Source organism: Anomaloglossus baeobatrachus, chromosome 10 (genome assembly GCF_048569485.1).
Source record: "Anomaloglossus baeobatrachus isolate aAnoBae1 chromosome 10, aAnoBae1.hap1, whole genome shotgun sequence".
NCBI classification, from domain to species: domain Eukaryota; kingdom Metazoa; phylum Chordata; class Amphibia; order Anura; family Aromobatidae; genus Anomaloglossus; species Anomaloglossus baeobatrachus.
Genome location: NC_134362.1, coordinates 205,176,883 through 205,202,089, shown reverse-complemented (window position 1 = coordinate 205,202,089; position 25,207 = coordinate 205,176,883). Strand labels below are relative to the sequence as shown.

At 56.3% G+C, this 25,207-nt stretch overlaps 1 protein-coding gene across 1 annotated transcript in view; it reads left to right on the top strand.

Moving 5' to 3' along the window:
* Positions 1-25,207, top strand: part of NETO2 (neuropilin and tolloid like 2) — a 37,739-nt gene that overhangs the window by 8,524 nt on the left and 4,008 nt on the right. The window contains exons 2-4 of the mRNA XM_075326180.1: positions 19,045-19,101; positions 22,373-22,513; positions 22,981-23,229. Coding sequence (XP_075182295.1) covers positions 19,045-19,101; positions 22,373-22,513; positions 22,981-23,229 — 447 coding nt within the window. The remainder of the gene's footprint in view (positions 1-19,044; positions 19,102-22,372; positions 22,514-22,980; positions 23,230-25,207) is intronic.

The following is a 25,207-nucleotide window of genomic DNA, read 5'->3' as shown; positions in this document are numbered from 1 at the left end:
CCCCGGGGCACAAAGTAGTCACCAACTTTCCCCGATATTTCTGTGAATGTTCCTAAGGTAGAAAATTCACCATCATCCGGGGTCAAATGGGGTGTGATACATTGTCACCAGTCACCTCGGGGGTCTATGGGGTGTGATATATTGTCACCAGTCACCTCGGGGGTCTATGGGGTGTGATACATTGTCACCAGTCACCTCGGGGGTCTATGGGGTGTGATACATTGTCACCAGTCACCTCAGGGGTCTATGGGGTGTGATACATTGTCACCAGTCACCTCGGGGGTCTATGGGGTGTGATACATTGTCACCAGTCACCTCGGGGGTCTATGGGGTGTGATACATTGTCACCAGTCACCTCGGGGGTCTATGGGGTGTGATACATTGTCACCAGTCACCTCGGGGGTCTATGGGGTGTGATACATTGTCACCAGTCACCTCGGGGGTCTATGGGGTGTGATACATTGTCGCCAGTCACCTCGGGGGTCTATGGGGTGTGATACATTGTCACTTGTCCGGCCCCTGACTGAGTCTGCACTTAGAGGGTCTTTACCGTCACCGCGGTGGCACCGGAGGATACAGGAGCCCCCGTCCCAGCGTCAGCGCCACAAATTCGGAACAATGGTCGTATAAATGGGTCGTGTTGTGTCGAATTTATTGCTCAGGATATTGGAGTAATGAGCCGGTGAGAGCGCGGCATCAGCTATAGGGGATGTATAGGGGCTCGTCAGGTATAGGGGATGTATAGGGGCTCGTCAGCTATAGGGGATGTATAGGGGCGCATCAGCTATAGGGGATGTATAGGCATGCGTCAGCTATAGGGGGTGTATAGGGGCTCGTCAGCTATACGGGATGTATAGGGGCTCGTCAGCTATAGGGGATGTATAGGGGCTCGTCAGCTATAGGGGATGTATAGGGACGCGTCAGCTGTAGGGGATGTATAGGGGCTCGTCGGCTATAAGGGATGTACAGGGGCGCGTCGGCTATAGGGGATGTATAGGGGTTCGTCAGCTATAGGGGATGTATAGGGGCTCGTCAGCTATAGGGGATGTATAGGGGCTCCTCAGCTATAGGGGATGCATAGGGGATCGTCAGCTATAGGGGATGTATAGGGGTTCGTCAGCTATAGGGGATGTACAGGGGCTCGTCAATTATAGGGGATGCATAGGGGCTCGTCAGCTATAGGGGATGCATAGGGGCTCGTCAGCTATAGGTGATGCATAGGGGCTCGTCAGCTATAGGGGATCTACAGGGGCTCGTCAGCTATAGGGGATGTACAGGGGCTCGTCAGCTATAGGGGATGTACAGGGGCTCGTCAGCTATAGGGGATGTACAGGGGCTCGTCAGCTATAGGGGATGTATAGGGGTGCGTCAGTTAAAGGAGATGTATAGGGGTGCGTCAGCTATAGGGAATATATAGGGGCTCGTCAGCTATAGGGGATGTACAGGGGCTCGTCAGCTATAGGGGATGTATAAGGGCTCGTCAGCTATAGGGGATGCATAGGGGCTCGTCGGCTATAGGGGATGTATAGGGGCTCGTCAGCTATAGGGGATGTGTAGGGGCTCGTCAGCTATAGGGGATGCATAGGGGCTCGTCAGCTATAGGAGATGCATAGGGGCTCGTCAGCTATAGGGGATGTATAGGGGCTCGTCAGCTATAGGGGATGTACAGGGGCTCGTCAGCTATAGGGGATGTAAAGGGGCTCGTCAGCTATAGGGGATGTACAGGGGCTCGTCAGCTATAGGGGATGTATAGGGGCTCGTCAGCTATAGGGGATGTACAGGGGCTCGTCAGCTATAGGGGATGTATAGGGGCTCGTCAGCTTCCGCCTCGGGCTGTGAAGGCTCGTGTGGGATCTTCTCAGCCACCGGGAACACAACGGCGTCTGCAGACCCCCGGAGAGGGAATAATGCGATCATCTCCACTGATGGGGACGACGACATTGTGGATCCAACGAGCAGATATCATCCCGCCTAATACCCAGCCGTGTCCTTCTATAGGGCAGAACTGCAGCACTACAACTCCCAGCAGCCACACATTGGAGCTCCTGAGAAGGGGGTGTCTGTGGCCAATCTGTGCTTGTATATTAGGGGGGTGCATTAGGGTCTTTTACCCCCTATGCAGGCACAAGAAATGTGGAGATTGCAGAAGCAGGGACTGATCTCAGGGTTATGGCCGTCCGCTCCTTCTGCAGGGTACAGGCTGCCATCAGTGCCCCCCTCTACAGGGTACAGGCTGCCATCAGTGCCCTCCTCTGCAGGGTACAAGCTGCCATTAGTGCCCCCTCTGCGGGGTACAAGCTGCCCTCAGTGCCCCCCTCTGCGGGCTACAAGCTGCCGTCAGTGCCCCCTCTGCGGGATACAAGCTGTCATCAGTGCCCCCTCTGCGGGATACAAGCTGTCATCAGTGCCCCCTTCTGCGGGATACAAGCTGTCATTAGTACCCCCTCTGCGGGGTACAAGCTGCTGTCAGTGCCCCCTCTGCGGGGTATAAGCTGTTGTCAGTGCCCCCTTCTGCGGGATACAAGCTGTCATTAGTGCCCTCTCTGCGGGGTACAAGCTGTCATTAGTGCCCTCTCTGCGGGGTACAAGCTGTCGTCAGTGCCCCCTCTGCGGGGTACAAGTTGTCGTCAGTGCCCCCTCTGCGGGGTACAAGCTGTCGTCAGTGCCCCCTCTGCGGGGTACAAGCTGTCGTCAGTGCCCCCTCTGCGGGGTACAAGCTGTCGTCAGTGCCCCCTCTGCGGGGTGCAAGTTGTCGTCAGTGCCCCCTCTGCGGGGTATAAGCTGTCGTCAGTGCCCCCTCTGCGGGGTACAAGCTGTCGTCAGTGCCCCCTCTGCGGGGTACAAGCTGTCGTCAGTGCCCCCTCTGCGGGGTATAAGCTGCAGTGAGTGCCCCCCTCTGCGGGGTACAAGTTGTTGTCAGTGCCCCCTCTGCGGGGTACAAGCTGTCGTCAGTGCCCCCTCTGCGGGGTATAAGCTGCCGTCAGTGCCCCCTCTGCGGGGTATAAGCTGCCATCAGTGCCCCCTCTGCGGGGTATAAGCTGCCGTCAGTGCCCCCTCTGCGGGGTATAAGCTGCCATGAGTGCCCCCTCTGCGGGGTATAAGCTGTTGTCACTGCCCTCTCTGCGGAGTATAAGCTGTCGTCAGTGCCCCCTCTGCGGGGTATAAGCTGTTGTCAGTGCCCCCTCTGCGGGGTACAAGCTGTCGTCAGTGCCCCCTCTGCGGGGTATAAGCTGCAGTGAGTGCCCCCCTCTGCGGGGTACAAGGTGTCGTCAGTGCCCCCTTCTGCGGGGTACAAGCTGTCATTAGTGCCCTCTCTGCCCATTACCAGCAGTGTACTGGGCACAGGAGGTCACCCCATTACCAGCAGTGTACTGGGCACAGGGGGCTCACCCCATTACCGGCAGTGTACTGGGCACAGGGGGTCGCCCCATTACCGGCAGTGTACTGGGCACAGGGGGCTCACCCCATTACCGGCAGTGTACTGGGCACAGGGGGCTCACCCCATTACCGGCAGTGTACTGGGCACAGGGGGCTCACCCCATTACCGGCAGTGTACTGGGCACAGGGGCTCGCCCCATTACCAGCAGTGTACTGGGCACAGGGGGTCACCCCATTACCAGCAGTGTACTGGGCACAGGGGCTCGCCCCATTACCGGCAGTGTACCGGGCACAGGGGGTCACCCCATTACCAGCAGTGTACTGGGCACAGGGGGCTCGCCCCATTACCGGCAGTATACTGGGCACAGGGGCTCGCCCCATTACCAGCAGTGTACTGGGCACAAGGGGCTCGCCCCATTACCGGCAGTGTACTGGGCACCAGGGGCTCGCCCCATTACCGGCAGTGTACCGGGCACAGGGGGTCACCCCATTACCAGCAGTGTACTGGGCACAGGGGCTCGCCCCATTACCGGCAGTGTACCGGGCACAGGGGGTCACCCCATTACCAGCAGTGTACTGGGGCACAGGGGGTCACCCCATTACCAGCAGTGTACTGGGCACAGGGGGTCACCCCATTACCGGCAGTGTACTGGGCACAGGGGCTCGCCCCATTACCGGCAGTGTACTGGGCACAAGGGGCTCGCCCCATTACCAGCAGTGTACTGGGCACAGGGGGTCGCCCCATTACCAGCAGTGTACTGGATACAGGGGGTCGCCCCATTACCAGCAGTGTACTGGATACAGGGGCTCGCCCCATTACCAGCAGTGTACTGGGCACAGGGGGCTCGCCCCATTACCGGCAGTGTACTGGGCACAGGGGGCTCGCCCCATTACCGGCAGTGTACTGGGCACAGGGGGCTCGCCCCATTACCGGCAGTGTACTGGGCACAGGGGGCTCTCCCCATTACCGGCAGTATACTGGGCACAGGGGGCTCGCCCCATTACCAGCAGTGTACTGGGCACAGGGGCTCGCCCCATTACCAGCAGTGTACTGGGCACAAGGGGCTCGCCCCATTACCGGCAGTATACTGGGCACAGGGGGCTCGCCCCATTACCGGCAGTGTACTGGGCACAGGGGGCTCGCCCCATTACCGGCAGTATACTGGGCACAGGGGCTCACCCCATTACCAGCAGTGTAGCGGGCACCGGGGGCTCACCCCATTACCAGCAGTGTACTGGGCACCGGGGGCTCGCCCCATTACCAGCAGTGTACCGGGCACCGGGGGCTCGCCCCATTACCAGCAGTGTACTGGGCACAGGGGCTCGCCCCATTACCAGCAGTGTACTGGGCACAGGGGCTCGCCCCATTACCAGCAGTGTACTGGGCACAGGGGCTCGCCCCATTACCAGCAGTGTACTGGGCACAGGGGCTCACCCCATTACCAGCAGTGTACTGGGCACAGGGGGCTCACCCCATTACCGGCAGTGTACTGGGCACAGGGGGTCACCCCATTACCAGCAGTGTACTGGGCACAGGGGGCTCACCCCATTACCAGCAGTGTACTGGGCACAGGGGCTCGCCCCATTACCAGCAGTGTACTGGGCACAGGGGGTCACCCTATTACCGGCAGTGTACTGGGCACAGGGGGCTCGCCCCATTACCAGCAGTGTACTGGGCACAAGGGGCTCGCCCCATTACCGGCAGTATACCGGGCACAGGGGGCTCGCCCCATTACCAGCAGTGTACTGGGCACAGGGGCTCGCCCCATTACCAGCAGTGTACCGGGCACCGGGGGCTCGCCCCATTACCAGCAGTGTACAGGGCACAGGGGCTCACCCCATTACCAGCAGTGTACCGGGCACAGGGGGTCACCCCATTACCAGCAGTGTACTGGGCACAGGGGCTCGCCCCATTACCGGCAGTGTACCGGGCACAGGGGGTCACCCCATTACCAGCAGTGTACTGGGGCACAGGGGGTCACCCCATTACCAGCAGTGTACTGGGCACAGGGGGTCACCCCATTACCGGCAGTGTACTGGGCACAGGGGCTCGCCCCATTACCGGCAGTGTACTGGGCACAAGGGGCTCGCCCCATTACCAGCAGTGTACTGGGCACAGGGGGTCGCCCCATTACCAGCAGTGTACTGGATACAGGGGGTCGCCCCATTACCAGCAGTGTACTGGATACAGGGGCTCGCCCCATTACCAGCAGTGTACTGGGCACAGGGGGCTCGCCCCATTACCGGCAGTGTACTGGGCACAGGGGGCTCGCCCCATTACCGGCAGTGTACTGGGCACAGGGGGCTCGCCCCATTACCGGCAGTGTACTGGGCACAGGGGGCTCTCCCCATTACCGGCAGTATACTGGGCACAGGGGGCTCGCCCCATTACCGGCAGTATACTGGGCACAGGGGGCTCGCCCCATTACCGGCAGTGTACTGGGCACAGGGGGCTCGCCCCATTACCGGCAGTATACTGGGCACAGGGGCTCACCCCATTACCAGCAGTGTAGCGGGCACCGGGGGCTCACCCCATTACCAGCAGTGTACTGGGCACCGGGGGCTCGCCCCATTACCAGCAGTGTACCGGGCACCGGGGGCTCGCCCCATTACCAGCAGTGTACTGGGCACAGGGGCTCGCCCCATTACCAGCAGTGTACTGGGCACAGGGGCTCGCCCCATTACCAGCAGTGTACTGGGCACAGGGGCTCGCCCCATTACCAGCAGTGTACTGGGCACAGGGGCTCACCCCATTACCAGCAGTGTACTGGGCACAGGGGGCTCACCCCATTACCGGCAGTGTACTGGGCACAGGGGGTCACCCCATTACCAGCAGTGTACTGGGCACAGGGGGCTCACCCCATTACCAGCAGTGTACTGGGCACAGGGGCTCGCCCCATTACCAGCAGTGTACTGGGCACAGGGGGTCACCCTATTACCGGCAGTGTACTGGGCACAGGGGGCTCGCCCCATTACCAGCAGTGTACTGGGCACAAGGGGCTCGCCCCATTACCGGCAGTATACCGGGCACAGGGGGCTCGCCCCATTACCAGCAGTGTACTGGGCACAGGGGCTCGCCCCATTACCAGCAGTGTACCGGGCACCGGGGGCTCGCCCCATTACCAGCAGTGTACAGGGCACAGGGGCTCACCCCATTACCAGCAGTGTACTGGGCACAGGGGGCTCACCCCATTACCAGCAGTGTACTGGGCACAGGGGCTCGCCCCATTACCAGCAGTGTACCGGGCACCGGGGGCTCGCCCCATTACCAGCAGTGTACTGGGCACAGGGGCTCGCCCCATTACCAGCAGTGTACTGGGCACAGGGGCTCGCCCCATTACCAGCAGTGTACTGGGCACAGGGGCTCGCCCCATTACCAGCAGTGTACCGGGCACAGGGGGTCACCCCATTACCAGCAGTGTACTGGGCACAGGGGCTCGCCCCATTACCAGCAGTGTACCGGGCACCGGGGGCTCGCCCCATTACCAGCAGTGTACAGGGCACAGGGGCTCACCCCATTACCAGCAGTGTACTGGGCACAGGGGGCTCACCCCATTACCGGCAGTGTACTGGGCACAGGGGGTCACCCCATTACCAGCAGTGTACTGGGCACAGGGGGCTCACCCCATTACCAGCAGTGTACTGGGCACAGGGGCTCGCCCCATTACCAGCAGTGTACTGGGCACAGGGGGTCACCCCATTACCGGCAGTGTACTGGGCACAGGGGGCTCGCCCCATTACCAGCAGTGTACTGGGCACAAGGGGCTCGCCCCATTACCGGCAGTATACCGGGCACAGGGGGCTCGCCCCATTACCAGCAGTGTACTGGGCACAGGGGCTCGCCCCATTACCAGCAGTGTACCGGGCACCGGGGGCTCGCCCCATTACCAGCAGTGTACAGGGCACAGGGGCTCACCCCATTACCAGCAGTGTACTGGGCACAGGGGGCTCACCCCATTACCAGCAGTGTACTGGGCACAGGGGCTCGCCCCATTACCAGCAGTGTACCGGGCACCGGGGGCTCGCCCCATTACCAGCAGTGTACTGGGCACAGGGGCTCGCCCCATTACCAGCAGTGTACTGGGCACAGGGGCTCGCCCCATTACCAGCAGTGTACTGGGCACAGGGGCTCGCCCCATTACCAGCTGTGTAGCGGGCACAGGGGGTCACCCCATTACCAGCAGTGTACTGGGCACAGGGGCTCGCCCCATTACCAGCAGTGTACCGGGCACCGGGGGCTCGCCCCATTACCAGCAGTGTACAGGGCACAGGGGCTCACCCCATTACCAGCAGTGTACTGGGCACAGGGGCTCGCCCCATTACCAGCAGTGTACTGGGCACAGGGGCTCGCCCCATTACCAGCAGTGTACTGGGCACAGGGGCTCGCCCCATTACCAGCAGTGTACTGGGCACAGGGGCTCGCCCCATTACCAGCAGTGTACTGGGCACAGGGGGCTCGCCCCATTACCAGCAGTGTACTGGGCACAGGGGCTCGCCCCATTACCAGCAGTGTACCGGGCACAGGGGGTCACCCCATTACTAGCAGTGTACTGGGCACAGGGGGCTCACCCCATTACCAGCAGTGTACTGGGCACAGGGGCTCGCCCCATTACCAGCAGTGTACCGGGCACAGGGGGTCACCCCATTACCAGCAGTGTACTGGGCACAGGGGGCTCACCCAATTACCAGCAGTGTACTGGGCACAGGGGCTCACCCAATTACCAGCAGTGTACTGGGCACAGGGGCTCGCCCCATTACCAGCAGTGTACTGGGCACAGGGGCTCGCCCCATTACCAGCAGTGTACTGGGCACAGGGGCTCGCCCCATTACCAGCAGTGTACTGGGCACAGGGGCTCGCCCCATTACCAGCAGTGTACTGGGCACAGGGGCTCGCCCCATTACCAGCAGTGTACCGGGCACAGGGGGTCACCCCATTACCAGCAGTGTACTGGGCACAGGGGCTCGCCCCATTACCAGCAGTGTACCGGGCACCGGGGGCTCGCCCCATTACCAGCAGTGTACAGGGCACAGGGGCTCACCCCATTACCAGCAGTGTACTGGGCACAGGGGGCTCACCCCATTACCGGCAGTGTACTGGGCACAGGGGGTCACCCCATTACCAGCAGTGTACTGGGCACAGGGGGCTCACCCCATTACCAGCAGTGTACTGGGCACAGGGGCTCGCCCCATTACCAGCAGTGTACTGGGCACAGGGGGTCACCCCATTACCGGCAGTGTACTGGGCACAGGGGGCTCGCCCCATTACCAGCAGTGTACTGGGCACAAGGGGCTCGCCCCATTACCGGCAGTATACCGGGCACAGGGGGCTCGCCCCATTACCAGCAGTGTACTGGGCACAGGGGCTCGCCCCATTACCAGCAGTGTACCGGGCACCGGGGGCTCGCCCCATTACCAGCAGTGTACAGGGCACAGGGGCTCGCCCCATTACCAGCAGTGTACTGGGCACAGGGGGCTCACCCCATTACCAGCAGTGTACTGGGCACAGGGGCTCGCCCCATTACCAGCAGTGTACCGGGCACCGGGGGCTCGCCCCATTACCAGCAGTGTACTGGGCACAGGGGCTCGCCCCATTACCAGCAGTGTACTGGGCACAGGGGCTCGCCCCATTACCAGCAGTGTACTGGGCACAGGGGCTCGCCCCATTACCAGCAGTGTAGCGGGCACAGGGGGTCACCCCATTACCAGCAGTGTACTGGGCACAGGGGCTCGCCCCATTACCAGCAGTGTACCGGGCACCGGGGGCTCGCCCCATTACCAGCAGTGTACAGGGCACAGGGGCTCACCCCATTACCAGCAGTGTACTGGGCACAGGGGCTCGCCCCATTACCAGCAGTGTACTGGGCACAGGGGCTCGCCCCATTACCAGCAGTGTACTGGGCACAGGGGCTCGCCCCATTACCAGCAGTGTACTGGGCACAGGGGCTCGCCCCATTACCAGCAGTGTACTGGGCACAGGGGGCTCGCCCCATTACCAGCAGTGTACTGGGCACAGGGGCTCGCCCCATTACCAGCAGTGTACCGGGCACAGGGGGTCACCCCATTACTAGCAGTGTACTGGGCACAGGGGGCTCACCCCATTACCAGCAGTGTACTGGGCACAGGGGCTCGCCCCATTACCAGCAGTGTACCGGGCACAGGGGGTCACCCCATTACCAGCAGTGTACTGGGCACAGGGGGCTCACCCAATTACCGGCAGTGTACTGGGCACAGGGGCTCACCCAATTACCAGCAGTGTACTGGGCACAGGGGCTCACCCAATTACCAGCAGTGTACTGGGCACAGGGGCTCGCCCCATTACCAGCAGTGTACCGGGCACAGGGGGCTCGCCCCATTACCGGCAGTATACCGGGCACAGGGGGCTCGCCCCATTACCAGCAGTGTACTGGGCACAGGGGCTCACCCAATTACCAGCAGTGTACTGGGCACAGGGGCTCACCCAATTACCGGCAGTGTACTGGGCACAGGGGGCTCGCCCCATTACCAGCAGTGTACTGGGCACAGGGGGCTCGCCCCATTACCAGCAGTGTACTGGGCACAGGGGGCTCGCCCCATTACCAGCAGTGTACTGGGCACAGGGGGCTCACCCCATTACCAGCAGTGTACTGGGCACAGGGGGCTCACCCCATTACCGGCAGTGTACTGGGCACAGGGGGCTCACCCCATTACCAGCAGTGTACTGGGCACAGGGGCTCGCCCAATTACCGGCAGTGTACTGGGCACAGGGGGTCACCCAATTACCGGCAGTGTACTGGGCACCCAGGGTCTCACCAGCTGGGTTTGCTGAACGGTGAGGCAGATGGTGGGCTCCGCTGGTAAGGTACTCTGCTGGTGGGGGGCTCCATTGGTTGGGAGCTCCGTTGGTTGGGGGCTTCGCTGGTTGGGGGTTCTGCTGGTGGGGGGCTCCGTTGGTTGGGGGCTCCGTTGGTAGGGTACTCTGCTGGTGGGGGTCTCGCATCTGTCACTCCTACTGACGTGTTACTAAATGCAGAATTGGGATGGTGCCTGTTCTCCATCCAGTGATGCGCGACCCCTCCCCCCCCGGGGCACAAAGTAGTCACCGACTTTCCCCGATATTTCTGTGAATGTTCCTAAGGTAGAAAATTCACCATCATCCGGGGTCAAATGGGGTGTGATACATTGTCACCAGTCACCTCGGGGGTCTATGGGGTGTGATACATTGTCACCAGTCACCTCGGGGGTCTATGGGGTGTGATACATTGTCACCAGTCACCTCGGGGGTCTATGGGGTGTGATACATTGTCACCAGTCACCTCGGGGGTCTATGGGGTGTGATACATTGTCACCAGTCACCTCGGGGGTCTATGGGGTGTGATACATTGTCACCAGTCACCTCGGGGGTCTATGGGGTGTGATACATTGTCACCAGTCACCTCGGGGGTCTATGGGGTGTGATACATTGTCACCAGTCACCTCGGGGGTCTATGGGGTGTGATACATTGTCACCAGTCACCTCGGGGGTCTATGGGGTGTGATACATTGTCACCAGTCACCTCGGGGGTCTATGGGGTGTGATACATTGTCACCATCATCCGGGGTCAAATGGGGTGTGATACATTGTCACCAGTCACCTCGGGGGTCTATGGGGTGTGATACATTGTCACCAGTCACCTCGGGGGTCTATGGGGTGTGATACATTGTCACCTGTCCGGCCCCTGACTGAGTCTGCACTTAGAGGGTCTTTACCGTCACCGCGGTGGCACCGGAGGATACAGGAGCCCCCGTCCCAGCGTCAGCGCCACAAATTCGGAACAATGGTCGTATAAATGGGTCGTGTTGTGTCGAATTTATTGCTCAGGATATTGGAGTAATGAGCCGGTGAGAGCGCGGCATCAGCTATAGGGGATGTATAGGGGCTCGTCAGGTATAGGGGATGTATAGGGGCTCGTCAGCTATAGGGGATGTATAGGCATGCGTCAGCTATAGGGGATGTACTGGGGCTCGTCAGCTATAGGGGATGTATAGGGGCTCGTCAGGTATAGGGGATGTATAGGGGCTCGTCAGCTATAGGGGATGTACTGGGGCTCGTCAGCTATAGGGGATGTATAGGGGCTCGTCAGCTATAGGGGATGTATAGGGGCTCGTCAGCTATAGGGGATGTACTGGGGCTCGTCAGCTATAGGGGATGTATAGGGGCTCGTCAGGTATAGGGGATGTATAGGGGCTCGTCAGCTATAGGGGATGTATAGGGGCTCGTCAGCTATAGGGGATGTATAGGGGGCTCGTCAGCTATAGGGGATGTATAAGGGCTCGTCAGCTATAGGAGATGCATAGGGGCTCGTCAGCTATAGGGGATGTATAGGGGCTCGTCAGCTATAGGGGATGTACTGGGGCTCGTCAGCTATAGGGGATGTATAGGGGCTCGTCAGCTATAGGGGATGTATAGGCATGCGTCAGCTATAGGGGATGTACTGGGGCTCGTCAGCTATACGGGATGTATAGGGGCTCGTCAGCTATAAGCTGTTGTCAGTGCCCCCTCTGCGGGGTACAAGCTGTCGTCAGTGCCCCCTCTGCGGGGTACAAGGTGTCGTCAGTGCCCCCTCTGCGGGGTATAAGCTGTCGTCAGTGCCCCCTCTGTGGGGTACAAGCTGTCGTCAGTGCCCCCTCTGCGGGGTACAAGCTGTCGTCAGTGCCCCCTCTGCGGGGTACAAGCTGTCGTCAGTGCCCCCTCTGCGGGGTACAAGCTGTCGTCAGTGCCCCCTCTGCGGGGTATAAGCTGCAGTGAGTGCCCCCCTCTGCGGGGTACAAGCTGTCGTCAGTGCCCCCTCTGCGGGGTACAAGGTGTTGTCAGTGCCCCCTCTGCGGGGTACAAGCTGTCGTCAGTGCCCCCTCTGCGGGGTATAAGCTGTCGTCAGTGCCCCCTCTGCGGGGTACAAGCTGTCGTCAGTGCCCCCTCTGCGGGGTATAAGCTGCAGTGAGTGCCCCCCTCTGCGGGGTACAAGGTGTCGTCAGTGCCCCCTCTGTGGGGTATAAGCTGTTGTCAGTGCCCCCTCTGCGGGGTACAAGCTGTCGTCAGTGCCCCCCTCTGCGGGGTACAAGCTGTCGTCAGTGCCCCCTCTGCGGGGTACAAGCTGTCGTCAGTGCCCCCTCTTCAGTCTCTTGGTTTTCTTGCTGTAGCTTTACTCTTTTTATGTTTCAAACCACAAGACGTGACGCCCCACCGTTGGGAATCCCCTTTTTGGGGTTCGTTCCTATGGGGTGAATAGTCCAAAAGCGGCTAAGCGTGCCCCAGAGAATGGCTGGCAGTGCGGCCCCCCGGGCTCCATGTACAGGTGGGATTATTTCTTCTTTGTGCCCACCTGCAGATCTCGCCCTAATGCTCAGATGTCCTCCATCATCTGCAGAGACGCCGGCTCCAGAATCCGGTCCCACGCCGGCTCCATCCGGGGATCAGCGAAACCGTGACCGCGGCCCGAGGCCTCCAGACTGCCATGGATGACTATGGGATAAATGAGCCGGATCACCCCGGACTTACTGCCTCCAGAAGGGTAAAAAGTGGGGCGCAGATTTAGGTAGCTGAGGGTCCGACTGCTTAGACCTCCACAGACCCCACAAGCCGGACTCCGCTCTCCATACAGATCTATGGGGGGATGGAAGCCGTCATTTCTGGGGTCCCAGCGGCTGCAGATCTCATTTCCATCTTTGGATTTATCGCAGCTGCGGCCGTGTTACAATGTGTCCGTGGACATGAATGACGCCTTTGTCCCGCACCCCGGCCCCGGCTTCCTGCCGCCAAATACAGGGAGCAGGGAGAAGTCCCCGGAAGCGGAATTAACCATTGAGGACCCAAATCCTTCCCCTGATACCGGTGTCCGCAAACCATTGAGGACCACCTAATAGGGGTCCTCATGATACGATCAGGGACTCCTCCCACTGAACAACACTACAGTCCGCCTCCTGAAATGGCTGATAACAGCGAACAATACCTGGCAATCATCTGAACAGCACAAAGATATTAAAGGGTTAACGTCTTGCATATAAAATGCAAAAAGAGCAGCTCCATAATAAGATTCTGTAATAACCACAACCATCGTGACCCCGCTGCGGCCCCGGGGCTCCCAGGCTGTGGGGCCGAGTCTGGTGACAGCCCCCCATAGCCTGGAGGAGGGAAGTATCTGCGGTGACCAGATTTGACACCAGAGGCTGGATACTGCCCCACAGGTGACACATCCACCATCAGCAGGGCATGCTGCTACTTGTAGTTCCCCAGCGCTCGCACAGGAGATTCCTGCACCCATCTTCAGCGGCTGCTCATCCTCGGTCGATACGTGCAGCCCAGGTCCCCCCATCAGTCACGGTGGTAGAGGGGGCACACGGTCTCACTGGGGACAGAAGGTGAAGCCATTGTTAGGTGGTGGATTATGGAAGAACATAGGATGGGGCATATTGAAATGCAACATGCCCACTCCATCTTACTACACCTGCTGATAGGGCACATGGGGGATCTCTATACACATCAATTATGCCTTAAAGGGATTGTCCACTGAAGCCAAGGGAATTGGACGGATAGGACCGGCACCGATGGGCACAGACGTGCACGCCCGACCACTGCTCCATTCATTCTTTATGGGGATAACTTATGTTCAATGGAAAACTCCTTTAAGTGAGGTATAACTACAAGCTGAGGTCCGGTGCTCCAGATTAGGAAAGCAGCAGAATTGTGAGGGCAGCTCTGAAGGCGACTGGAGAATCGGACCTGATGTAATCCGGAATTATAGCAGAATAACTCGCTGGTTAATCTGTGAAATCTGAGCCCATTCAGGGGGAACGGTAAGAAGCCTCCCCGGTAATTAATTCTGTATTTTCCCATCTGTAATGATGTGATTTGTGCGGCTGATGCCGGTAACGTGATCCGGGATGATAATTGCCGTTTTCATATCGGGACGTCGCTAGAAATTGTCTTTTTTAATTTCCATTGATTGTAATTTTGAATCCAATTAACGGCTGTGAAGTAAAGCGGCGGCGGAAATTCCCAGTAACCTGCGCAATGGATTCTGCAATGCTTAACACAAAACGACGCGTTCCGCCCACTCGCTCCTTCAGGGGGCAAATCACACAAAGGGACCTGTGGAAATGGAAAATGCTGCCGTCACCGGCCCGGACTCAGGGGGCACCAGGCACTGCCATGGAGTTGATGAGGTTGACTACTACTAGTCTTTAGAGGAACGCCTCCTCCTTCTTGTGCATCGCGTCTGATCCCTACAGGCGAAACGTCTGAGCCGCGTCCAGTTTATGGAGGGGAAATCCCCTATGAACCATTGCAAGGAGGGGACTCCGGTGCTCCGCTTCGATCCGGACTATGGACATTAAATCCCAGCCACATAATCCTCAGCGGATCCCTCCATCACATCTGATCCCTACAGCGAAACGTCTGCACCACACCCAGTTTATGGTGGTGAAACCCCCTCCGAACCATTGCAAGGAGGGGACTCCAGTTCTCCGCTCCAGTCCGGACTATGGACATTACATCCCAGCCACGTAGTGCTCAGCAGATCCCTCCATCACAGTCTGATCCCTACAGGCGAAACGTCTGCACCACACCCGGTTTATGGTGGTGAAATCCCCTCCGAACCATTGCAAGGAGGTGACTCCAGCGGACCGTGGACATTACATCCCAGTCACGTAATGCTCATCGGATCCCTCCATCACCGGCAGCGGGTCCAGCAGGCGACTCGGTGACATTTCCCCCCTCCCCATCGTCGTCGCCGCCTCCACAATTGTCTTTCCAAATTTGTTTTTTCGTGAAAAATAGACGCCACTCACCGCGCTTCTGCCGCGTAATAAAATAAATGAAGACGAAGTCCTAATCACCGAGGGAAGAAATCAATAAGTCCCTGTGTGACACGAGCCGGCGTCGGGATTTAACCCTTCCCTGTGTGGCAGCCGACACTGACGCACAAAGCGGCAGAACTCAATATGTCACCTCCAGCCATCAATCAATGGGGTGTAATCTGTACAACTACAACTCCCAGCAATCACCGCGCCACCGCTGACAGATCTCTCATCTAACACATGAATGATAAGGAACTGTCACGATTACTATTATAGTGGGGGGGCCTATGCTATCCCTAACCTCAGGGATACTCTTGATGGTGGAGAGGCCTGAGCCTCCTTCCTGGCCCTGCTCCTGACCAGTGCTGATCTGATTTCCCCTCCCCCCAGGGAAGGATGGGACAGGAGTGTGATGAACCCCACAGATAAAGATAGACAAGGGAAAAAAACAAAACTTTGTCACATGGGACCCACATACAAAGATAAAGAGAATAAGAGATTAGGGGGAAAACAAGAGCAGGAAGGAAGCAACAAAAAAATAGGGGTAAACTCCACAACACCAAGCACAGGGAACAACTTTCACCAGTAAGTCTGGGGCACCACACCTCACAGACCAACCTACACAAACTATAGCTGGCATGGGTGGAAGGATTCCACCAGCATAAATAGTAGGGGAGAATATGTGATAGGTCTTCCTACAACATGTGATCAATGGAGCAAGCAGAGATTAACCCTTGCTAGCCTGCCTATGAATCAGCACACAGCAGGTTGATGCCCGAGTCTGCCTGAGTTGATCCCAAACACCAGAGAAACCATTGGGTGGAGTGTCAGAATCTGCAATCTGAACTGATCGGACACGTGGGATTGTGGCCAGCCGTACCCAGAATCCTAAAACCTGCCCACGTCTGATGAAGGCTGTGGTCACCCGAGGACGTGCCGGCGCCAGCGTCGCCCACAAACCCCTAAATCACCCTCCGGTAGAACGACAGTGTAACGATTAAGAAACACTACAATTAGCTAACGATCCGGCAGAGCGCGGTGCCACGACGCCGGCAAACCGTGAAATTGCTTTGGCCATAATTTCCCCGATCTTTACTGACCGGCCCCCGGAGCTTTACACAAGATTTATCCCCGAGCGGCGAGAAATGGCTGAAAAGCCATAAAACACCCGGAATCTATAGCAATAATAGAAGTGACCGGAGCCAATTCACCTAATGGACGGGTCCGAAAACAAATGGGTGGAAAGCACTCAATAAAGAGGATAGGCTGTAATATAGGAGAAGGCAATACAGCCCAGTACACACAGCAATGCTTAGATACAGTGTATCACACAAGAGAGGATTAGATACACAACTCAGCAGACAGTATCACACAGGAGAGGATTAGATACACAGCTCAGCCGAGAGTATCACACAGGAGAGGATTAGATACACAGCTCAGCAGACAGTATCACACAGGAGAGGATTAGATACACAGCTTCCCTCTGACCTGAGATTGATACTCACCTGCTCCTCTCTTTTCCTCTGACCTCAGATTGATACTCACCTGCTCCTCTCTTTTCCTCTGACCTCAGATTGATACTCACCTGCTCCTCTCTTTCCCTCTGACCTCAGATTGATACTCGGCTGCTCCTCTCTTTCCCTCTGACCTCAGATTGATACTCACCTGCTCCTCTCTTTCCCTCTGACCTCAGATTGATGCTCACCTGCTCCTCTCTTTTCCTCTGACCTCAGATTGATACTCACCTGCTCCTCTCTTTCCCTCTGACCTCAGATTGATACTCGGCTGCTCCTCTCTTTCCCTCTGACCTCAGATTGATACTCACCTGCTCCTCTCTCTTTTCCTCTGACCTCAGATTGATGCTCACCTGCTCCTCTTTTCCTCTGACCTCAGATTGATACTCACCTGCTCCTCTCTTTCCCTCTGACCTCAGATTGATACTCGGCTGCTCCTCTCTTTCCCTCTGACCTCAGATTGATACTCGGCTGCTCCGCTCTTTCCCTCTGACCTTAGACTGATACTCACCTGCTCCTCTCTTTACCTCTGACCTCAGATTGATACTCGCCTGCTCCTCTCTTTCCCTCTGACCTTAGACTGATACTCACCTGCTCCTCTCTTTACCTCTGACCTGAGATTGATACTCGCCTGCTCCTCTGTTTCCCTCTGATCTCAGATTGGTACTCGCCTGCTCCTCTCTTTCCCTCTGACCTTAGACTGATACTCACCTGCTCCTCTCTTTACCTCTGATCTCAGATTGATACTCACCTGCTCCTCTCTTTACCGCTGATCTCAGATTGATACTCGCCTGCTCCTCTCTTTACCTCTGATCTCAGATTGATACTCGCTGCTCCTCTCTTTACCTCTGACCTGAGATTGATACTCGCCTGCTCCTCTGTTTCTCTCTCATCTCAGATTGGTACTCGCCTGCTCCTCTCTTTACCTCTGATCTCAGATTGATACTCGCCTGCTCCTCTTCCTTTGACCTCAGATTGATACTCACCTGCTCCTCTCTTTTCCTCTGACCTCAGATTGATACTCGCCTGCTCCTCTCTTTTCCTCTGACCTCAGATTGAGACTCGCCTGCTCCTCTCTTTACCTCTAATCTCAGATTGATACTCGCCTGCTCCTCTCTTTTCCTCTGACCTCAGATTGATACTCACCTGCTCCGCTCTTTCCTCTGACCTCAGATTGATACTCACCTGCTCCTCTCTTTACCTCTGACCTCAGATTGATACTCGCCTGCTCCTCTCTTTACCTATGATATCAGATTGATACTTGCCTGCTCCTCTCTTTACCTCTGACCTCAGATTGATACTCGCCTGCTCCTCTCTTTCCTCTGACCTCAGATTGATACTCACCTGCTCCTCTCTTTCCTCTGACCTCAGATTGATACTCGCTGCTCCTCTCTTTACCTCTGACCTGAGATTGATACTCGCCTGCTCCTCTGTTTCTCTCTCATCTCAGATTGGTACTCGCCTGCTCCTCTCTTTACCTCTGATCTCAGATTGATACTCACCTGCTCCTCTTCCTTTGACCTCAGATTGATACTCACCTGCTCCTCTCTTTTCCTCTGACCTCAGATTGATACTCGCCTGCTCCTCTCTTTTCCTCTGACCTCAGATTGAGACTCGCCTGCTCCTCTCTTTACCTCTAATCTCAGATTGATACTCGCCTGCTCCTCTCTTTACCTCTGACCTCAGATTGATACTCGCCTGCTCCTCTCTTTTCCTCTGACCTCAGATTGATACTCACCTGCTCCGCTCTTTCCTCTGACCTCAGATTGATACTCACCTGCTCCTCTCTTTACCTCTGACCTCAGATTGATACTTGCCTGCTCCTCTCTTTCCTCTGATCTCAGATTGATACTCACCTGCTCCTCTCTTTCCTCTGACCTGAGATTGATACTCACCACCTCTCTTTCCCTCTGACCTCAGATTGATACTCACCTGCTCCTCTCTTTCCTCTGACCTCAGATTGATACTCACCTGCTCCTCTCTTTCCTCTGATCTCAGATTGATACTCACCTGCTCCTCTCTTTCCTCTGACCTGAGATTGATACTCACCACCTCTCTTTCCCTCTGACCTCAGATTGATACTCACCTGCTCCTCTCTTTCCTCTGACCTCAGATTGATACTCACCTGCTCCTCTCTTTCCTCTGACCTCAGATTGATACTCACCTGCTCCTCTCTTTCCTCTGATCTCAGATTGATACTCACCTGCTCCTCTCTTTACCTCTGATCTCAGATTGATACTCACCTGCTCCTCTCTTTCCTCTGACCTGAGATTGATACTCACCTCCTCTCTTTCCCTCTGACCTCAGATTGATACTCACCTGTCCCTCTTCTCCCCCACAGTGCTGCTGATTACCATCCTGGTGGTGGAGGGGATTGCGGTGGCGCAGCGCACACAAGGTAAGGATGACGCTCTCTCTTTCTGACAGCCGCTGTTTTGCAAAAATTGATTTGCCACTTTATCACCCAATGCCGTACAGTGCGAGATCTGATTAGATTTGACTAATAACGGCTTGTTCTGCGCTGCCCGGGCCGCAGTGATTACCGGGAACACCGAGCGGCCGGTGACAGAGGACGGAACGTGAATGGCCTCTGATTTACTACAATTACTGGTATGGAAAATTACCAGCGTGGGCTATAGAAGAACGTCGGCTGATTGGCGGAATCTATAGGGGAATTGCTTATATTACAATTCCACATATACAATATATTTCTGTCTCTGTACAGTTACACAGAAACATAGAAAAGGGCCCTAAACGAGCACCATGTGACCGATCAGCACTACCATGCTCGGGTGCTCAGTACTGGTAACTAGTGATGAGCGGGCACTACCATGCTCGGGTGCTCAGTACTGGTAACTAGTGATGAGCGGGCACTACCATGCTCGGGTGCTCAGTACTGGTAACTAGTGATGAGCGGGCACTACCATGCTCGAGTGCTCAGTACTGGTAACTAGTGATGAGCGGGCACTACCATGCTCGGGTGCTCTGTACTGGTAACTAGTGATGAGCGGGCACTACCATGCTCCGGTGCTCAGTACTGGTAACTAGTGATGAGCGGGCATTATCATGCTCGGGTGCTCAGTACTGGTAACTAGTGATGAGCGGGCACTACCATGCTCGAGTGCTCAGTACTGGTAACTAGTGATGAGCGGGCACTACCATGCTCAGGTGCTCAGTACTGGTAACTAGTGATGAGCGGGCACTACCATGCTCGGGTGCTTTGCACTGGTAACTAGTGATGAGCGGGCACTACCATGCTCAGGTGCTCTGTACTGGTAACTAGTGATGAGCGGGCACTACCATGCTCAGGTGCTCTGTACTGGTAACTAGTGATGAGCGGGCACTACCATGCTCAGGTGCTCTGTACTGGTAACTAGTGATGAGTGAGCACTACCATGCTCAGGTGCTCTGTACTGGTAGCTAGTGATGAGCGGGCACTACCATGCTCGGGTGCTCAGTACTGGTAACTAGTGATGAGCGGGCACTACCATGCTCGGGTGCTCAGTATTCGTAACTAGTGATGAGCGGGCACTACAATGCTCGGGTGCTCTGTACTGGTAACTAGTGATGAGTGGGCACTACCATGCTCGGGTGCTCAGTACTGGTAACTAGTGATGAGCGGGCACTACCATGCTCGGGTGCTCAGTACTCGTAACTAGTGATGAGCGGACACTACCATGCTCAAGTGCTCTGTACTGGTAACTAGTGATGAGTGGGCACTACCATGCTCGGGTGCTCAGTACTCGTAACTAGTGATGAGCGGACACTACCATGCTCGAGTGCTCTGTACTGGTAACTAGTGATGAGTGGGCACTACCATGCTCTGGTGCTCAGTACTGGTAACTAGTGATGAGCGGGCACTACCATGCTCGGGTGCTCAGTACTGGTAACTAGTGATGAGCGGGCACTACCATGCTCGGGTGCTCAGTATTCGTAACTAGTGATGAGCGGGCACTACAATGCTCGGGTGCTCTGTACTGGTAACTAGTGATGAGTGGGCACTACCATGCTCGGGTGCTCAGTACTGGTAACTAGTGATGAGCGGGCACTACCATGCTCGGGTGCTCAGTACTCGTAACTAGTGATGAGCGGACACTACCATGCTCGAGTGCTCTGTACTGGTAACTAGTGATGAGTGGGCACTACCATGCTCTGGTGCTCAGTACTGGTAACTAGTGATGAGCGGGCACTACCATGCTCGGGTGCTCAGTACTGGTAACTAGTGATGAGCGGGCACTACCATGCTCAGGTGCTCTGTACTTGTAACTAGTGATGAGCGGGCACTACCATGCTCGGTTGCTCTGTACTGTTACTGATAGTGCCCGCTCATCACTAGTTACCAGTACTGAGCACCCGAGCATGGTAGTGCCCGCTCATCACTAGTTACCAGTACTGAGCACCCGAGCATGGTAGTGCCCGCTCATCACTAGTTACCAGTACTGAGCACCCGAGCATGGTAGTGCCCGCTCATCACTAGTTACCAGTACTGAGCACCCGAGCATGGTAGTGCCCACTCATCACTAGTTACGAGTACTGAGTACCTGAGCATGGTAGTGCTCGCTCATCACTAGTTACGAGTACCAAGCACCCGAGCATGGTAGTGCCCGCTCATCACTAGTTACCAGTACTGAGCACCCGAGCATGGTAGTGCCCGCTCATCACTAGTTACCAGTACTGAACACCCGAGCATGGTAGTGCCCACTCATCACTAGTTACCAGTACTGAGCACCCGAGCATGGTAGTGCCCGCTCATCACTAGTTACCAGTACTGAGCACCCGAGCATGGTAGTGCCCGCTCATCACTAGTTACCAGTACCGAGCACCCGAGCATGGTAGTGCCCGCACATCACTAGTTACCAGTACAGAGCACCTGAGCATGGTAGTGCCCGCTCATCACTAGTTACCAGTACTGAGCACCCGAGCATGGTAGTGCCTGCTCATCACTAGTTACCAGTACAGAGCACCCGAGCATGGTAGTGCCCGCACATCACTAGTTACCAGTACCGAGCACCCGAGCAAGGTAGTGCCCGCACATCACTAGTTACCAGTACTGAGCACCTGAGCATGGTAGTGCCCGCTCATCACTAGTTACCAGTACTGAGCACCCGAGCATGGTAGTGCCCGCACATCACTAGTTACCAGTACTGACCACCTGAGCATGGTAGTGCCCGCTCATCACTAGTTATCAGTACTGAGCACCAGAGCATGGTAGTGCCCGCTCATCACTAGTTACTAGTACAGAGCACCTGAGCATGGTAGTGCCCGCTCATCACTAGTTACTAGTACAGAGCACCTGAGCATGGTAGTGCCCGCTCATCACTAGTTACCAGTACTGAGCACCCGAGCATGGTAGTGCCCGCTCATCACTAGTTACCAGTACAGAGCACCCGAGCATGGTAGTGCCCGCTCATCACTAGTTACCAGTACAGAGCACCCGAGCATGGTAGTGCCCGCACATCACTAGTTACCAGTACAGAGCACCTGAGCATGGGAGTGCCCGCTGATGACTAGTTATCCAGCTTTCCGCAGAATGGGTTATAGCTGATAGATGATTGACCCCAGAGACCACCCGCGGCTCCGGCATTGCACAGTTCTGCAGACCCCGCGGTGATGTGATACTTGTGGATCTGTTTGATTTTGAGCTGAATCTTCTTTTCCTTTTATTTCAGATGGACAAAACGTAGGAGCCAAACACATCCCGGTGACCCAGTGCGGCACCTGGGTGCGAACCAGCAATGGGGGGCATTTTGCGTCCCCAAACTATCCTAACACCTACCCCCCTAACAAGGAATGTGTCTACATCTTAGAAGGTTTGTACCTTTCCTAGAGATGCTTCATTATTATGCAGATATACCTGTATTGCAAAAGTATTCAGCCCTCCTAGAGATGAACAGATGTGTCTGGAATACAAATAGTGGAGAATTTCATGGAGGGTTGGGGGCTGGGCTGGGCACCGCCAAGCAATAAAATGGGAATGAGACCATGTTGGGGTGGGCCCTTTATTCCAGGGGCCCTTTACCCCAGCGGTGCGGTCTGGTTCAGTGCTGTGTACACTCTTAGGAATAAATCTAAGTCTAGGGGTTTCCTCATCTGTCCTCTAGGAAAACTGGACAAGCTGTTTCGCCATCTCAGCTTCTTCAGGAGTTGTCACCCAACTTTCCCTGACTCCAGAATTGCCCATTTTCTGCAGGACTGGATGGATTTCGCACCATTACAGCCTATAAAGTGTACTCCGAGTTATTGTAATTGTTGCATTGCGCCATTTTTTTTCCCGTAGCTGCTCCTCGCCAGAGAATCGAGCTGACCTTCGATGAGCCTTATCACATAGAGCCGTCCTTCGAGTGCCGCTTCGATCACTTAGAGGTTAGAGACGGCCCGTTTGGCTTCTCCCCGCTGATGGACCGATACTGCGGCATCAGGAGTCCGCTGCCGATCCGATCCACCGGCCGATTCATGTGGATTAAATTCACGTCGGATGAGGAGCTGGAAGGCCTCGGCTTCAGAGCAAAGTACTCCTTCATCCCAGGTATGGACCGTATCCAGAGAGCCAGGCCGCTCCGAAACCTCCCTATGGACATCCAGGAGAATCGGCCATACATCGGCACTATGGGGTTTGGACAAGGGTCCTTGGGATCTGGTCTGGGATCGGCGGATGAAAAACTATTCATACCCCTTACATTTTCCAATTTGTCCACATTACACCCACAAAAGTACAGGTCTGTTCCTGGGGTTTTATGTGATATCAACACTAACTACAAGTATTTGTGAAGTGTAAAAGGAAATTATACCTGGTTTTCTAAATATTTAGTGACATGCATTAGTATTCAGCCCCCTGAATCAGTACTTTGTAGGACTACCTTGCTGTCTTGCGTTAGTATTCAGACCCTGGAGTCAGAACTTTGTAGGACTACCTTGCTCTGTCTTGCGTTAGTATTCAGCCCCCCGATTCAGAACTTTCTAGGACCACCTTGCTCTTTCTTGTATTAGCATTTTGGAGAACCACCTTTCTCTGTTTTGCGTTAGTATTCAGCCCCTGGAGTCAGCACTTTGTAGGACCACCTTCCTCTGTCTTTTGGGGTCTCTGCAGCTTTGGACATCTAGAGGTGACATTTTCTTCTTCACACGCTCAGTGACATTGGATGGAGACGTCTGATCAGCAGTTTTCCCGTCTTGTCACAGATTCTCGGTGAATTTGGGTCTGGACTGTGACCGGGCCGCTCGAGGACTGTGACCGGGCCGCTCGTGGACTGTGACCGGGCCGCTCGTGGACTGTGACCGGGCCGCTCGAGGACTGTGACCGGGCCCGCTCGAGGACTGTGACTGGGCAGACCGTGGACTGTGACCGGGCCCGCTCGAGGACTGTGACCGGGCCCGCTCGAGGACTGTGACGGGCCCGCTCGAGGACTGTGACCGGGTCCGCTCGAGGACTGTGACCGGGTCCGCTCGAGGACTGTGACCGGGCCCGCTCGAGGACTGTGACCGGGCCCGCTCGAGGACTGTGACCGGGCCCGCTCGAGGACTGTGACCGGGCAGACCGTGGACTGTGACCGGGCCCGCTCGAGGACTGTGACCGGGCCCGCTCGAGGACTGTGACCGGGCCCGCTCGAGGACTGTGACGGGCCCGCTCGAGGACTGTGACCGGGTCCGATCGAGGACTGTGACCGGGCCCGCTCGAGGACTGTGACCGGGCCCGCTCGAGGACTGTGACCGGGCAGACCGTGGACTGTGACCGGGCAGACCGTGGACTGTGACCTGGACGACCGTGGACTGTGACCCGGCCGATCGTGGACTGTGACTGGGCCACTCATAGACAGGAATATGCTCTGAACCCTCCATTGTAGCTCTGCAGGATGTTGAGGGTCGTTCTCCTGCTGGAAGGTGAACCTACTCCCCGGTCTCACATCTTCTGCAGCCTCTATGAGGTTTTCGTCCAGGATTGTCCTGTATTTATCTCCATCCATCTTCCCATCAACTCTGACCAGCTTCCTTGTCCCTGCTGAAGAAAAGTCTCCCCACAGCAGGATGTGGCCTCCACCATGTGTGACAGTGGGGATGGTGTTTTCAGGGGGATGTGCAGGGTTAGTTGTCTCCGACACATAGTGTTTTGGATTTATTCCAAAAAGTCCTACTTTGGTCTCATCTGACCAGAGGCTCACTGCAGCTTCTACATAACATGTGGGTTTAGATGGATAGCCGCGTCTTAGGTAGGTTAGAGTAGGTTTGCAGTTGTGCCGTACGCCTTCCATTTTTGGATGATGGATTGAACAGTGCTCGGTGACATGTTCAGAGCTTGGGATATTTTTTTTTTATAACCTAACCCTGCTTTACTCTTCTCCACTTTATCCTTGACCTGGTGTATGGGGTGTGATGTGAAAAAGTGTGGACAAGTCTATGGTGTATGAATACTTTTTTGAGGCACTGTAATATATATATATATATATATATATATATAATATACACACACACATATACATAGAAAGGCAAAAGGTGGGCAGCACTCAATA